Source organism: Cinclus cinclus, chromosome 1, assembly GCF_963662255.1.
Source record: "Cinclus cinclus chromosome 1, bCinCin1.1, whole genome shotgun sequence".
NCBI lineage: Eukaryota > Metazoa > Chordata > Aves > Passeriformes > Cinclidae > Cinclus > Cinclus cinclus.
This window is the reverse complement of record NC_085046.1, coordinates 9,269,711-9,287,461: the sequence shown is the minus strand read 5'-3', so window position 1 is coordinate 9,287,461 and position 17,751 is coordinate 9,269,711. Positions and strand designations below refer to the sequence as shown.

Here is a 17,751-nt window from a genome sequence, read left to right as displayed (position 1 = left end):
TCATCTTTCCTTTGTCATAAACTACAACCAAGATTTAGTAGGTATGATCTGCTTATCACAGTTCCAGCTATGGACTGTACAAATACACAAAGTAGGAAAGTAGATGCAGATTAAAATGCAGAAGTTATGAGTTTAAGGATTAGTTATAAACTGCTCAGTCTTAAAAGACTGTTACATATGTAATGTTATGATTAACTGTAGGCAGTATCTCTATAATGTGACACTGCCTACAGCTTTCATTAATTAGGATTATATTGATTTATGATGGCTGTTTTTGCTGCTAAATGGCAAAGTGAAAGAACATAGTGTGTTTGTAGTGGTTGAGTTAGGGGTAAAAAATATTCAAGAGATCCCCAAATGCTTGGGTGATCTTCAACATTGATGATAGTCAGTAACAAGAGAGGTGACAGTTCTGTGTTGCATTTATAAGAGAGATGATGTATCCAACTCCTCTTTTTTCACTTTCGCTACCTCTCCGTCCTGTCTATCAAACACCCAACAATTCTAAGGGAGGAACATTCCTCCTCCAAGGCCAAGAAAATGTTGAATCTTAATCACTCAGCTACTTGCTACCCATTCTTTGAAGGGCAGGTTATGTAAGGGCTGGTTTCAGGTGTGGGTAAAACATCTTGCAAGTGGTGCTGAACATAAGCAATGGCTATGTAGAGAAGCAAGGTTATGTAATTCAGTTGGCACTGCACACTTTATTGGCCGTTCTAGAGGTGAACTGATGGTATTACTGAAAATCTTTGGTATAGACTCAAGATAGTAATTTGTCCACAGTCTGTGCTTCCACTGAAGGGCTGGTTTTGTAACAGCTTCTGTGAAAGCTAGAGTATATTTTCTCAAAAACCACAGGAACTCCTCTCCAAACATATGCAAATAAAATACGTGAATTTACATTAGAAGCAGAGAAATTGAAATGGAGTGTAATTTAAGGCATATATGGCCAAATGTTAAACTTCCCAAAACATGAGACAAAGTAGATTCTATAGTTTCCAGTATTGTTTTAAAAAGAGCTTAAGTTAGAAAGAGGATTTACATATTTTAGAATTTATGATCACTTACTTTGTTTACATTTTTAAGTTGGAAATTTAACAGTCTGAAGAATGTTTTGATGCAGAGCATTGCAAGACAGCTATTTCAAAAGACCATATCAGTGATGGTTTGCAGTCATGACATGAGAGAAAGTGTCTGTGTTTGCAGGAAGCTGGAATCTTAGGAGATGTCTCCTGGAAGCAGGGCCTGGAGGAATTTTGGTAGGGTGAAGGGGAGCATTGCAAATTGACTGGACTTTTAATTTCTGTTAGTGTACTTTTGTATTTACTACTGATGTCTTAGAAGAAGTCAACATCTTGAAACCTCATCACTATTTTTCTTTCCCCAAAAGATGAAATGTTTGTTTTGAACTCCAGATTTCCTACATATTAGCAGTATTTCTTTTTCCTTGGCTTTGTTGTAAAAACTTGCGTGGTGGGACAAGTGACTGAACAAATGTTGCTGTGTACACAAGTCGAAGGATCAACAGGACTGTCAAATATTCAGGTGTATTTTAACTAAAATATTAAAATATGTAGTACTGTGTTGAATAAAAGGTACATGCCAACCTTGTGTGCTCATTTACTAGTTTGCTGCAATACTGCTTGAGGGGCTTCATGTTCCTTTTTGCTATGTGTGGACTTCAATATGTTGCAGACTGTGATGCATCTGCCAGGCAGTGTCCATCTGTTTGTGGATGAACATAAATCTCCTAGTGCTTTGGACAGTGTATTTTGGTATTAAATTCACTTTCTGGTGAAAGTTATAGTACGGTTCTAGAGAGACACTGCAAGCCCAGGAGATTTGCTGGATGTTCCACTGTGCAGATGCTGTATGTGGCAACCCAGTAACATAACCACATGAATTTTCCTCCGAGGATGCAGTTTCAGTAGTGGCCTGTCCTTCTGCAGGTTTGATTTAAGTACACTTACACTGCTTTTTCTAAAATAGCTTCTTGGATAAGAGGTGCTAAGCTCAGTCATGGGATAGATACTCCAGCTGGAAGATAGGCTGTCCAAACATGATTTGTGTGAATACAAGAATTTTGTGAATACAAAAAGCTGTGGGTGCAAATTTAAAAATCTTACATGTTTTTAAAATCTTTTCAAGAAATAATGAAAATATTTTTTCTGTTTTAAAAAAAAAATATTACTGGGTGGGGATTTTTGTTTATTTTAAGCATTACCTTCTGTAATTTTTGAGGACTTAAAGTACCTTTTGTTAACATGTGGAGTGAAAATAGTAAGACTGGTATTTAAGGATGAGGATAATAGTTAATTTAGCTGGGGAGGCAGTCTGGGTTTTGTTTCCACCTTGCAGCTCAGACATATGATGTAGCATTCCTAAGTTTAGAAACTTGATTTAGCAGAGAGTGCTTTCAGTGTTTTTCCTTAGCAACCCAGCCTACCAAAACACACCAAAGCTGCCCTTCCTGCTCTGTACTGAGGAACAGTAGCAAACTCCATGGTTTTAAGGTGGAGTTTATAAACAAAAATAGGATAATGAGTCCTGCAATTGTAGGGGATTGGAATTCAGTGGTCAGACTGTTTTCCAGTTACGTATTTCATTGGTCTTGCATTTTCAGTATGATCCTATATGAGGTTAAGGGCTACACTAAAACTCTAGAGGTTCATTTTTGTTTTAAGTAAACTTACCTGAAGTGTATTCTTGAAATGGAATTGCTTGTGATTTTTTTTTTTTGCTTTTTTCCTTTGGTAAGGGCTGAGCATGCAAAAAGATAGAAGGGATGCTGGAGGATGCCAGCAGCTGCTAAGGGTTACAGCCATCCTTTGCAGAAGCTGGGTGGGCATTCAGGGAAGGATAACTCCATAGTACTGTTTTAGTTTTGATTTTTTCCTTAGACATCACTTCTGATTGCTGTGTTAGCTGAACCTTTGATCTTGCTTAGTGCAGAAGTTGCTATGTTATATGTTGCCAATGAAATGTATGACATACTTTGAATATCTTTTTCTAACAAATAACACTGCTCTGTATTTGGTGCTGATAAACAGCCCATTGAGGGGGACAGAATTTTTCTAGAGAGAAGAGAGAACAAATCTTATAAACCTTAACAATTTTATTGTCTACCTAATTATTAGAAATACTGAGCTTTATATATGAAGCTGATATAAGAATTTGGTTAAGGGCTTGGATGAAAGAACCAGGAGTTACACATGTAAGCTTGTCATCCCATTCTTGGTGCTGTCTGGTTGACTGGGGATTTCTTCCACACCCTTTGTCACTGCATTAACTGGGACCCGATTTAAACATTGTGGCTCTTTTTGCTTTCACTTCATTAGAATGCTCTGCTTTCTGTTACTTTGTCAGCACATTGTTTCAGAGATCACTGTTTATTTACAGGTTCCACAAAACTCCCAGACTGTTAAGTCTACATTCTTTATACTCTCTGAATTTTGCATAGTGAGTTTCTAGTGTTTCGACTAGAAATTAAATGGGGATTTTAAAATGTCTGTTATATCTTGTGTGATTTCTGATTGTATTTCAAAAATGTTTTAATATTCAGAATAAGCTCTGACTAGATAGTACTGGATGCAGTGCAGTATGCAGAAGTTAAACTCCTTTGCTGATGTTGGGTCAGAGTCAGTCAAAACAAGCATTAAGTTTTAACTCCTGAGTGTACTCTACAGGCTTGTTTGACTTCTTAGGATGCAGGTTAACCTAGCTTGAATTCTTATGTCATGATGCTGCATTTTTTTGGATGTCACCAAAAAAATAAAAATCCAAGTTCTCTATTTTGCTCTTTTGTATTTTCAAAGAGAAATTTGTAGTTTGCTCATTCCCAGCCAATACAGCATGAATGATACTTGTCATAGTTCACATAGATTTGTTTCAAATGTATTGTGAATTATAGATAGCATTAAAAAAATAGAAAGTGGGGCTTTAGTACATGGAGACATTTCAGGTTAAAGACAGGGAAAAAACTTAATCTGCCTGAGAAAGAGGACTCATGCAGAAGATGATCATTGCTTCTTAACACTTACCTTTTCTGAAAGCTGATGCCTGTTTTAGGCCTCTCAGAACACCTGCATGGTTCCCTTAGAGAGAGGAACTGTGTAATCTAGTGAGTATTAAAGGAATGAGCTCTCCCTGCTGCAGGAACTTCAGTCTCAGTGGATCAGAGCTGACTGTGGCGTTAGGGAAGTGGGCAGCGGGTCAGTGGTGTAAAAGGTGAAGAAACCATCAATGTTTTATTGTAGATACCAGCAAGCGTGGCTGACAATTTGGTGCAGAGCCCAGCGCTTCTTTTCACAGCTGTAGACAGTTCAAAGGATAGTAAGTTGTGCTGTGACACTGGTTGTATAAGCTGTTTGAAAGCTAATGTTTAGCAGTCCAGAGAGGAAAATTTGTCTTCTGTTGACTGTCAAGAGAATAAGACACTCTGGCATGCAGTGGGGTGGGAACATGCCTGGATTCTCATGGGAACTGAAAAGGAATTTGTTATAGAAAGTACAAAAGAGGTTATGTTTATGAAATGTGACAAATTGAAAATATCATGCTAATGCTTTTATAATTGTATTTTAAAGATGAAAACCTGGCATTTCAAGGTATTAAGATTTCATTTGTAGAAGGAGAAGAAGAAATTAAATTACTCATGGGAATAAAAGAGTAAAGTCAATAATGTCAAAAAAGAGTACTGTGCAAGACTTTTTAAGTGGTAAAATTTGGTGAGTCCTGAGAGTTATGGTTCATCCTGTGCCTTCTGGCAGTTTAAACATTTAAAATCTGGGTCTTTGCTTTCAGTAGTTGCAATGCTCATGGGAATTTGGAGATGTGCTAATGCAGGCTGTCATTAAATGTTTATTTTGTAAAACTTGGTTGCACTAGATCTCTGTAACATAGTGTGAGAGCAAGACTTTGGTCAGTATAAGTCCAGTTTTTGATATATAATATAGTCTTATATATAGTCTTATGCTATTAATTTTATTTTTTTTTTAGCTGTACTTGTCCTGGCCTTGTGTTGGACATCAGCATTTATAAAATAAAGTCGTTACTGCTGTAAATGACTGTAGAGGTGAGGTTGGAAAAGGGCATCCTGTTGTCCTAAGAGTTCATGTTGAGTTCTGGTCTTCTGAATGAGGAAGTGTTATAGACAAAAACACTGCTGTAAATGTGGATAGTAAACAGTCAAAATGCTAAACCTAAATTCTTATGTTTTCTCACTTTGAGGTGCCCAACAGGTGTGCTGCATGTGAAAAATGTCTTCCTGTGTCAGGGTGTCAGTCTTCTGTCAGAGGTTCTGGATTTCAGTCCCTCAGAAGTAGAAACCATTAAAAGGTTCCTGCAGCTTAATGGCCCCATATGCCTTCTACTTGTTTATTATTTTTACTGTTCTGTCTCACTCCAAACGAAGCACTGAAAACTTGCCTTTCTCCTTTTTGAGATAGAAAGTGAAAAAGAAATGTGAACATGGCAATCCAGGAAGAACTGCAAGATATTAAACTGCAGTGAAAATAAAGTAGTTGATGTCATCTCTATATTGAAGCCTGAGTTACGATATATATTACTAATATATGAGTACTTGAAGATAATTCTGAACTTAGGCTGTGCTAGAAAATGAATCTGTGGTAGACTAAAAGCTTCAAGCTTTCTGTTCAGAAGGAGGTAACAGCTGAGCAAGGAAGAACTGATGTGGCTCCCTCTGGCAAACATCCTGTGCTGTGTTTAGGGTTGATTCTGCACCCAGATACCAGAGAAAACCATGCCAGTGTACTGCCATGTATTTGGAAGGAAACTCTGACCTTTACTGGTAGAGGGAGGGATTTTTGTTTCGTGTTGTTTGTCAGGTGATTAAGCCTGGATGGTTCTGGAAGTTAATGATGATCGGTTTTTAATTTCTAGGCTGAACCTCCTTCCTCCAGTCAAGGCTATAGAGGCTGAGTGTCAGACTAGAAGCAAGATTTCTCAGTTCCCTTACTAGCAGACTACTGTTCTGTCATTATTCCAGAGCAGCTGCTTATAATGCCTATCCCAGAGGATTTTGTTAGAGCAAGCTGCTGCTAAGTAGGAGGTCTCTGGGTAACTTTCTATTGTGGCATGCTTGCTCCATCTCTGCAAAAATAGCAGCACTTAGGCAAATTTTATCTAGTTTTGGTATTGGTGAGTTAAATTGCTGAAAAGTAATGAAGCTTTTGACAAGTCACACTGCCACTGTCAGTGAAGCATATTTAATAGATGCTGAAGTGAAAGATGTGCATAAAAAATGGAAAGGCTGTGCTTTGAATTGGCTCAGCATCCTTCACTTTTGAATTTAAGGACTTAGTTCTGGGCTGCTTTTTCAGTTATATCAGAGCTCTGGAGCCTCTTTTTAGGCAGGGCATATATTTTGCAAATGCAGCATTATTTTGCATTGCCAAAGACATTGTTTGCCATAGAAATTGGGGAGAATATCCAGACGAGAATATTCTGGTGCTGTTGCAGGGCTGCATAAAGATGAATTCTGAATCCTCAGCTGCCAAAATGATAAGCTGACCAGGCTTTTGCTATGCTGCTAGCAAAATTTGGAAGATTTGTTAATTTTCTAAATGCTGTTCCAGCGAATTCTGCAATTAGAAGGAAAATAGTGGGACAACTCTCAACTACAGTCCTGCATCTGTATTTAATATATATTTTAAAAAATAATCTTAGCAAAGTAACATCTTTGTATTATTTAAATGAGAAATACAGATGCATTTCTGGTTACTGGAACAATGTAAAAAAGGCATTTTATAGTTTGAATTAATGGTATGCTTTAATTTTAGCACAGCAGAAAGGTTGGATATAGAATCCCTATATCTTGTATGGATATGGTTGGAGTTTGGGCTCTAGTGAGGTTCAAAGGGTGTGTGATTATGGGGCAGTGGTGGCTCTTGGCAGCATTTTAGGAAGGTCTGGTTTATGCTAGTTTAGCCTGACTTCATAAGACACAGTCTATGTGCTGCTAGTTGTTTACCTTGTCTCCCAGATATAGTACTTATGAATATATATTAGGAAATAATGTCCTTCAGGCCATACCAGCATGCTGAAATGTCCTGTGTATGTGAACTGCTGTTTATTCCAGGTTTGAACTACTCAATGTGTTAGACATTTCTTTAGACCTTTAAAAAAGGGAAGAGGAACAGAGGTAACAGAAGGTTGCAAGGAAATTAAACTTTCTGTAGCTTATAAAGAATGTCAGTTTTATTACTTGAAGTGTATGGATTCTATTGTAGTAGCTTTCCTGTGTTAGCATTGAACCCTGGAGGTGTTGAAAAGCTGTTTCAATTTCTCCAAGCACCAGCTTGTTTTGTCTTTAACTGCTGTGTTGTTGAAGAAATTACTGTTCATCCTAATGCTCTCAGTGACTGAAGCAGATAGCTCAGGATAGTGGGGAATACAGAGATCACCCTGGAAAACTCGTGCTGAACAGCTGCCTGTAATTTGTTGTGGCACCTCATAGGAACTGAACTGATAGAGGCAGCTCACGTGGGATGACAGTGTTTGTGCTAGTGGAGTGTTTTGGGAACATTTGGTGGGGTACCAAGTATGTGTTTCTGAAGTCACTCTTGTCTTATAGGTGCAAATCTGACTCAAAGGGTGTGTAATTGCTTCTTTCATAAAGGTTTATTTTGTTTTCCAGTGTGTTGTCCAAGCACTTAAATGGCTTATGTTCCAGTTTATAAATAAATACTGTCCTTAATCTTGCTTGGTATTACAGCTGTTTATTTCATTTAAGTATGTTTTCACTTTTTCCGATATTTTTGTTTTACTTTGATCATTACTTTATCATGATCACAGAGCCATGGCAGAAATTCCAGGGCACTTCCTCACCTCCTTTATCTCTGTATCTTACCCTGTGTGTATGTACTCTGTGTGAAGGGAGGTAGTTTTAATTTTTTCCCCTACCCTTAATTCTCTGATGTTTGATTTTTTTTTTTTAAAACATATTTTTTGGGTTTTTTTATGAGCAATTATTGTCAAAACCTGTACTGCTTATTTTGTAACACTTTTAGGTTAGTTGAAACTGATTTTTATGGGTCTTTCTAGCTGCTATTCTGTGAAGTAGCCTAAGGACATAAATAGTTTGTTTGACAAAACTGATTTTCTATATTCAGTCTGCTTCTGGACCTTCCAGATGTTTCTGTTGAAAGATGTGGCACATGCAGCTCATCTGTGATGAATCTCAGGGAAACTGTTTCAAGAGTCCTGGCTTAATCTTATACTGCAAACACACCACATCTGTAGTCCTGGCCATGAATTTTGCTGTGCAAAGGCTAATCATTTTAATGTATTTAAAGCTGCAAACACAAAATCTATCCCAAGGCATGCTAAATAAACAGAAACTGAATCAGATTACCAGAAGTAATGGAAATAATAGTTGACTGTTAGTTTAGTAGCAAAGGCCTGCAGGAATTTTAGGGAACCCTCACTATTAGCATTTTACCTTTTCTTTCAGAAGTACTGAATCCTGCAGTTCTGCAACAGTAAATATTTTGTGGTATTTTCTTGTTATTCAGAGGAGGGCAGAGCTGGGGTATTTTTGGTATTGATAGAATTTAGGGAAATTTCTGGGTTAACCCTGGAGGTGAGTTACTGAAATGACAGAGGCTGGCTGCTCTGCATTCCCTCATAGCCTCCCTTCTTTAGCTCCTGTCAAAAAGAAGTGGTCATGCCTTCAGTCTGCATTGGAGAAGAAGCCTCTTCAGGTTGTGTCAAGTAGCAGAACACTCTGGGTCAGTTCCTCTGTGGAAAGGAATGGATAGTTCACCTATTGCTGCTCCTTGTTGCTTCATAGTGAGAGGGGATTGCTGGCTGGAATACATGGGATTAAGTTATTAGCCCTGCTCAGCTCTGTTTTGACTAAAATGTCCTTAGGCCAGCCTGCTTTACCAACTGGAAAAAACTGGAGTGAATAGCTGTTAAATTGAGCTTGAGTATCACTATATGACACGATGAATTCTATCCATGCTGGGCTTCTTCTTTTAGTAACTTTCTTTGGCCTTTTTAAATTACAAGTGCAGTGAGTTTAGACAAACTGTCAGCTATAATTCAAAGGATAATTTAATTTTAGTGTGTTTTGGTTTTTTGCCACACCACTGGCTTTAGGCTTAATGGTTAAGTAACTGCTTATGCTGTACATTCAGAAGGTTTTAGAGCACCTAATTTAGGCTTCTATCCTGAATTTCCTTCTGTGGTATGGTCTCCCTATCCACTGATTATGCATGAAGTGACTATGCAAACTTACTGTGATGCCCTTATACATTTTTACATTTAAACTACATAAATGTACTTTTGATAGAGAGGAGGATTTTTGTATGTAATTTTAGCTTTCCAAAATAAGCAGAAGGGATTGGTATCTAATAGAAGAGATATTTGTGAAATAGCTGGAAAAGTGCTCCAGAATTCTTTGCTGCACTGTAACTATATCAAGAAACTTCATGATGTTGTGTCACCTTAAAGTGACTGGTATAGTTTCAGATTTACGTCTGGAGCAACAAATAATCAGTGCAAATGGAAGGAAATAAGCATAAGTTAAGTAATGCTGAGTCAGATAAGTACCTGTTAAACATAGCTATGATAATACTATGTTTAAAAAGAAAATATTAAATCTATCAGTAAAATATTCTGAGTTGGAAGTGTCTCATCAGGATTGTTGAGTTCAACTCCTGGCCCTATGCAGGATATCCCAAGAATCACACCATGTGCCTGAGAGCATTTGAATTCTTACCTGTACTCTTTAAATGTAAAACATAAGAAACCCAAAGGTTTTGGGGGTTTTGTTTGGGGCTTTTTATTTGTTGTTGTTATTTTTTTTTATTTAATCTGCTTTTATTGCTTCCATTTGTTCCATTGTTGTAATACACAGTTCACGAGGAAGTGGTTGGTTTGTAGCAAATGAAGTCTTCAGTTTTTGGAATGCTCTGGTCAATATCTGTAGTTTTGTACTTTAGTGTAGGTGCTCCTTTGTTTTGTTTGAGTTATGTTGATAATAGTTAGGACCTATGTGTTAATCATAATCATCAAATAAATATTAAATTTAACAAGTGTTGTTTGATAAATACTTTTAAGGATGGAAAAAGCTTTCAAAGATAATTTTTAAAAGAAAAATGTTTTACAGTGAGGGGATCAAGGAATAGTAATAGCTATTATGCAATTTATATTTTAAAGTAGATTATTAGTACCTGTGACTTGTGTCGAGAGCAATTCAACATTACTTACAAAAGGGTGTTGTCATCTGTTCCCTTCTGAATTTCTTGTCAATGCTTGGTTTTGGTGACATTTACGTAGATAAGTGAAACTTCCTTTATCTGAATGAAGAATTATTTTTAAGGCATTAGTGTTTTTATTTGCACTTTGAACCTTGTTTCATATTATTTGCTGATTGCTGTTTGACTTTTCGGAATTTCCTACCAGTCCTTAGTCCATGGTATTTGAGTGTAATAGTTATTATTCTGTGTCTTGCCTTGTTTACTTGGAATGATGCAGATGATAGTCTGGCAAGAAAACTGAGTCAGTTTAGGCAGTATGAGGGGTGTATGTTGAGAGTTTGAAAAATGAAATAATTGTGGGTAAGAAATGTTTCTACTGTTGTTACTGTTATTGTAAGTGGTTTTCTTTTGTCCCTTTTTTCTTTTATTGTCTTCCAGGACAGAATGAGGAACTGCATTCCTTGGGCTCTTTCTGGTATTTTATTGATCATTACAGAAAATACTGTGTCTGAATTGGATTTTTCAAAGTGCAGGATCAGAAACAGAAAGTAAACGTGAAAGTTGTTTAGAGCTAAGCACAAGCAGTTGTGTGAGAAAGCCAAATAGTGTCTTTTTAATGTGCATCTTTTGAGCACTTCCAACTATTTTGCAAGATAGTGTTTAATAATAGAACTTTCCTGGAACATGTAATATTACAATGTTTTTGGTGTTGAACATGGTCGTTAGGGCATTTCTTGCAACAGTTCTCTCTTGTTATAATTTGAATAATAAATTGCTACACAAAGTGGTTGAAATGGCACTACTTGCCAAACCTGCATGAGCAATCTGCAAACACAAGCCAAAGGGAAAATGCTTTTAGATGTTAACTGTCTAAGCTGAAATCTCGACTTCTGTCTCTTTATGTCATGCTCGTCAATAGATTTTTATACAAGAATTAACAGATTTTGCACATCAGTTAGTCTGATTCTTGCTTCTGGCCATAAAAATGTTTGTGCAGTTGCTTCAATGTTCTGGTGTCAGTCCTGGCTGATCCAGTATATCAGCTTCCATCCCTCAGGCTTTCTCCTGTTGTCTGTGCATAAGATTGTATTTGAAGTCAAAAATTCTTAAAGCAAAACATGATTTTGTCACTAGTATTGCAGTCTCATATAGCAGGCATAAAATATATGGGATTAGTAGCTGGATAAATATTTTATTCTTTCTTTTCAGACAACCTGGGTTTGGAGCATCTAAAGATTAAGCAAAGCCCAGCTTTTGTTTCAGGGTTGGCTTGACTGAAAATTTCAGTCTTGAAAATGTAAGGTTCTCTGTTTTGAGTGTCACAATAGGCACCAAACTGAACTACATTAAAATTGGAGTGAGCAAGCAGAAAAGCAGCAATGGAAAAGGGATGAGAAACAGGAATGGAAGATACTGTATTATTTCTTGCCTATTACCACATGCGACTGCAGGAGTAAACTAGCTTTACATAATTGAGGAGCTGGCTTAGTGCCAACTCCTGTGACTATAGTAGCATGATAGGTGAGGCACACTAAAGGACAAGTAAGTATTAAATCTGTGGGAAAATTAAGAGTTGTGTCCTATTAAGCAAGGTCTTAGTAAAGACTTTACAGTAGAAAAAAATCAAAAATTAATAAATTAGCATGTATGGGTAGATTTGGGTATCTGTGGCCTCTTGTTTGTTTCCGAGCCTATCTCAAGTGTTTCTGCATAATTAATTTGGGACTGAACATGGAGAGTCCTTGATAGGTGCAGGAGAGATCCTTCCTCTTTTCCTCATTCCACAGAGGTGTACTAGATGTCAGCTGTGTGCATGGTGCAGGGAATGTGGCCTGTGCCTTCAGAGGTTTATACTCTCAATCTGGGAAGTTGGATCACCCTTTGGAAGAAGGTGAGGTTCATCTGGGCTCAGGTTATATTTAGAGCAGGAAGCCTCTCTCAAGTCTAGTGTGTCTCTGCTGTTGAATGTCAACTGGATACTTGCACAGAAGACTAAAATGAATTGTGACCATGACAACTGTTATGTCTTGCATTACTCACAGCAGACAGGTTTGCTTTTGGTGTTTCCATGAATTTTATTTGCTTTTGATCATCTGTGTGTTTAATTTGTTGTTTCTATTTATTTTATTTTGTTGCTGTTCATTGCAATGACTGTAGAATAATAGAATTTAGGAAAAGATCTCTAAGATAATCAAGTCCAACCATTAATCTGACACTGCCAGATTCACCACTAAACTACATCCCTAAATGCCACAGCTGCTAGGTTTTTAAAATATATCCAGCATTGGTGACTCTACCACTTACTTAGGCAGCCTTTTCCAACACTTAACAACTCTTTCCATGAAAAAAAAAAAATATTATCCATTCTAAATCTCCCTGGTGCAACTTGAGGCTATTTCCTCTTATCCTCTCTCTTTCTCACATGGGAGAAGAGAGCAAGTCTCACCTGGCTACAACTTCCTTTCAGGTAATTGTAGGGAGTAATGAGATCTTTTCCGAGTTTCCTTTTCTCCAGGCTAAACAACCCCAGCTCCATCAAGTGCTCCAGCTAAGACTTGTGCTCCAGAACCTTTTCCAGCTCCACTGCCCTTCTCTGGACATGCTCCAGCACCTCAATGTCCATCTTGTATTGAGGGGCCCAAAACTGGCCTCAGGATTCCAGGTGCAGCCTTACCAGTGCCCAGTACAGGGAGACGATCACTGCACTGGTCCTGCTGGCCACACCATTTCTGATACAGGCAGGGATGCCTTTGGCTTTCTTGGCCACCTGGGCACACCTGGCTCATATTTGCTGTCAACCAGCGCCCCCAGGTCCTTTCTCACAGGGCCACTTTCCAGCCATTCTATCCCCAGCCTGCAGCACTGCCTGGGATTGTTGTGATCCAAATGCAGGACCCAGCACTTGGCCTTGTTGAACCTCACACCACTGGCCTTGGTCCATCAGTCCAGCCTGTCCAGATCCCTCTGCAGACCCTTCCTGCCCTCCAGCACATCAACACTCAACCCAACTCGGTGTCACCTGCAAATGGACTGAGTGTGCCATTGATCCCTTCATACAGGTCATTGATAATGACAGCAAACAGGAGTGTCCCCAACACTGAGCCCTGTGGAACACATTTGTGACTGGCCAGTTACAACCATGGATGTAACTCCATTCCCCACCACTCTCTGGGCCTGGCCATCCAGCCAGTTTTTATCCAGCTAATTGTACACCAGTCCAAACCACGAGCAGCCAGTTTCTGCAGGAGGATGCTGTGGGAGAACATGTCAAAGGCTTCACTAAAGTCAGGGTCAACACAGTGACAGCCTTTCCCTTGCCCACTAAGTAGGTCACACTGTCAGTTCCATGACCTTTCTGGCACCAAGGTCAGAGTGACAGGCATGTAGTTCCTCAGGCCCTTGTGGATGGGGTTACATTTGCTGACCTCCAGTCACCCGGGACCTCCCCACTTAGCCAGGACTGCTGGTAAATGATGGGGAAGTGGCTCTGCCAGCTGTCCCAGTACCAGTGGGTGGATCCCTTCCAGTCACAGACACTTGTGCTTGTCTAAGTGGTGTAGCAGGTTGCTGACCATTTCCTCTTGGATTCCCTTGGTTCCCCTACATAGAGCTGAACAACTCTGCAGCTCTCACCTTCTGGAACCTTCCCCTCATTTACCAGCATCACTGATTGCTCTTCTAAGCAGATCAGAATAAAATTTGTTGATCCAACATCCTGCACAAGTCATTACTGAGAATTGGCGCTTTTTCTGTTTACAATTTCAGGAGGCAAGTATTTTAAATGAAAGATAAAAATGTTATTTATTAGTGTTGGGATTAACTGTTCATTCTTTCTGCTCCTTTAACTTCTTGACCATTGGGAGCAACTTGAGAACCCTGCAAGACGAAAACTGAGTGTAAGCTCTGTTCAGCTGTAAGATGTTGTAACTACTTGTATTGCAAAATTAAAAAACATATTAAGTATTTTTTTGTTTTAGAGAAGTGGACACCACCTCCAGCCTTCCAAGTACAGAGTTCTGACATTCTACCCACCATAATTTTCTAGGAAATTAATTGTAAATAAGTAAAATAACATGGTTCCCAAATTGTTCCATCTATTATTAATAATTATATTCTTTAACTTATTAGACATCATTTATTTTACTAAATGTTTTTTCTCACAGTCAAACAGATCACTGGACATTTTTGCGTTGCTTGTAATGCTTTTGAGAGATATGTGATATACTTGAAAAAGATGCTGAGAGCCTTTCTAGACAATGTAATACAGCAGCATTTGTAATTCTTCAAGAATCTGTAGAAACATAGGGCTTACCTTTGTTATTGACCTGGAATTGTTGAAAAAGAAACAGACTGGAGATATAACCGTGAGACTATTGATTATGCTGCTGGGGGGCAGCATAGCAAAAGCTATATAGGAAAAAATTGGGGGTTTAGATGAGATTAAGGACTGCTCTGAGGGTAGACTATATATAAAGAATATGTTAGTGGTGCTTGTTAATGCAAGAAGTGAATAAAAACTGGAAAAAATCATTGATTTGGCTTGCTTTCAGATTTGTCTTGTTGAAAATACTGTTTAAAGAGTAGGTCTTTCACTGACTTTCACATCTGGGATATGCATAATAAAAATAACTGCTGTTGAAGCCAGTGGTACAATCTGTTATGCTATGAAGAGATTAAGACTTCACAATTCGGTTAAGTAGTGACATTGCTTCATGAAAGTCACTATATGTAGGTCATGGTTTTTTAGTGTGTTTTGTGTTTGGGAAGTGTGATCTGCATCTTGTTCTGCAGCCTGTGAGTTTCTAAAGAAATTCTTGTTAGCTCTGCTTCTTCAGGACTTTATTTTTGTTGAGTGGTGATTTTTGATTGGGATTTTTTTTTGTGTTTATGTGTTTGTAAAAGGTAAAGCTACAAACTGTCCTCTCCTTCTATGTCTGGAAAATTGTGTGTGTTCTTCCAGTATTTAATTGATGTTTTCCTGTTGCCTTGGGTACTTTTCTGCCCCATGTATGAACTGTCACATTGTCTCTGACTGGTTTCTGCAGTTGATTAAGAAAAGAAATCACTAGAAATATCTTTCAAAGGCATTTTGGCCGAACTTAAAGTCCATATTCCTGAGCTTCAACTTCACTGATTAAATATTTCTAGCTATGATTTATTGACGTTGGAAAAACTTTGGCGTGAATGAAAGGAAGTACAAGTGGAGTGGGGACTCTGGCAGTCGTGTGTGTCATGTTAATATTGGTTGACACAGGCTGTGTTGGCTGTGCTTGTTTTCTAGTTTGTCCATGGTGTTACAGCAATACTTTATTCCAGATGTTATTCATTCCTACTAGAAGCAAGTCCAGGCATATATTTATGTAGTTCAGAAATGAGTTTGTATTTTAATTTGCTTGTATTTTAATTCTCTTGTCAAGAGTTTTAACTGCTCAATATGTTGTCCACTGTCTAGGGAGATCCCTAAGCTTTCCAGTACTATAAATGACTGGACACAATTAACTCAGAAGTGTTTTGTGTTTGTATTAATTTTTTGTTTTGTGTTTGTTTTGGGTTTTTTTTAGGTGCATTTTCCAGACACAGAAAGAGCAGAATGGCTCAACAAGGTAAGTAAAAGCATTGCTCCCAAATGGGCAGGAGGGAAAGCTGAGATAAAAAAAAGGTGAGGCAAGAATCTGAGAACAGAGTAGTTTTAACTTTTTTCTTTATACACTTTGTTGTTGATCCAGTTAGTCACAAGAAAGATTAAATTTAGTTTCATGGTCCTGAAATTATGAGTTTTATGAATGATTTAAAGAACCATTATAGTAATGACAGCTATAATTGTGTGGAAGTCATAGCAGCTGTAAACAAAATCTTTAATTTTCAACTTGTCTGGGATACTTTCCAGTTACTGTAGGTTCCTGACCTACAATCTAAAAATGAATGAAATTTGCAGTTTTGATTTGTATGTGTGATAATCTAAGATATAAATCATGTATCTTACTTTTTAAAAAATATCTTTCATTCAAAGAGCATAGAACATGAGTTAATTGGAAAATAGTAAGAAAGAAAAGTGATATAGAGTTTCTTTTTTTAGATAGAAAATTCAGATGCAGTGAAGTTCTGATTTTTTTTTTTACATTTATAACTTATTCATGTATTCAAGAACTGTACTTCCATGTACATTTCCATTTCTTTTCTCCTTAGACTGTAAAACAGATGTGGCCTTTTATTTGTCAATTCATTGAGAAACTCTTCCGAGAAACCATAGAACCAGCAGTAAGAGGAGCAAACAACCACCTCAGTACCTTCAGTTTTACAAAGATTGATATTGGTCATCAGGTCAGTGTCTGGTGAAGTTTCTTAAGAGACCCTGTTCTATATTATATTTTCATGTAGCCTTTTCAAATCTACACAGACATTTTTCTTTGTGGCATTTGGTCATAAGCCTGATTCTGATTTCTGTTGTAATGTTAAAATTAAAATATGTGGGTTTTTTAGCAGAGGCTTTATTGCATTTTCTGGGATCTGTGCTTCAGCAACTTGACTGAGAATTTGGAGATAACTCAGTGTAGTAATGCCTGGGTCACATGAAGGGTTCACAGCAATGTGATTTTAATATTGCTCATGCAATGCTTTACATTAAGTGAGCAGGGACCATTATCCTTTTGCCAGATGATCCACGTGCAGTTTTCTTGTAACAGATGCACTTCTGATCATGTCATGTGTGGAGTCAATGACAAGGCTGCTGGCTTGGCTTTCCAAGGACTGCACATAACACAGTATCAAGGGGCATACAGGTGTTTGTCTGCTGTTCCATCCATGAAAGAAGAGGTCTCATGCCTGCAGGAGAGCCTGTTTGACCAGTGCAAGCTGAGAATGATTCCCTCTGCTTGCAGCAATTTCAGCACTACTTAATTGTCCCTGCATTAACCAGAACTTTACTGCTTTGAGATGCAGTTTAACAGCTCTTGTTTGAAGTTGCCTTTGTGTTTCTGTTGCTTGTCATAAATGGAATTTCAAGTAAAGATTTAAAACTCAACACCCCCACACACCCTCAAATGTTAGGAAACCTGAAATTAATTTTCAGGTATGATAGAGGGAAATTGTTTTTCCTCTCTTTGTGACTCCTATTTCATGTAGGTTACAGTTCATTATGCATTACTGCACCTTTTGTGTGTTGGGTTTATTATTTTTTTAAATTGTAAATCCTTTTACACAGGGCCTCTGTCCAGCCCTAGGTATATTTGTGTTACAGAGTGTAGCTATACTAATTTTAAGTAGATTTTAGATTAGCTTCCAGACCTCTGTATGGTTCTGCAGCTGGATTGAGTAACCATGGACATGACAAACAGCTATTCATACTTTATATTGCAACCTTGATTGAGTGATTGAACTGCACAGCCCCAACACAGCAATGAGATTTTGGTTTTACATAAATTATCAAAAAGGTGTAAATAGAAATATGAATTTTTTTCAAGAAAGGAAAAACTCTAAATTGATGTTGTTAGTCATCCTCTCCTCCCTAGTGTTTGATGAATGTTTGAGG

The 17,751-nt window shown here is 37.9% G+C and overlaps 1 protein-coding gene across 1 annotated transcript in view; it reads left to right on the top strand.

Annotated features, from left to right (window-relative positions):
• Positions 1-17,751, top strand: part of ESYT2 (extended synaptotagmin 2) — a 77,938-nt gene that overhangs the window by 14,667 nt on the left and 45,520 nt on the right. The window contains exons 2-3 of the mRNA XM_062493844.1: positions 15,785-15,826; positions 16,410-16,544. Coding sequence (XP_062349828.1) covers positions 15,785-15,826; positions 16,410-16,544 — 177 coding nt within the window. The remainder of the gene's footprint in view (positions 1-15,784; positions 15,827-16,409; positions 16,545-17,751) is intronic.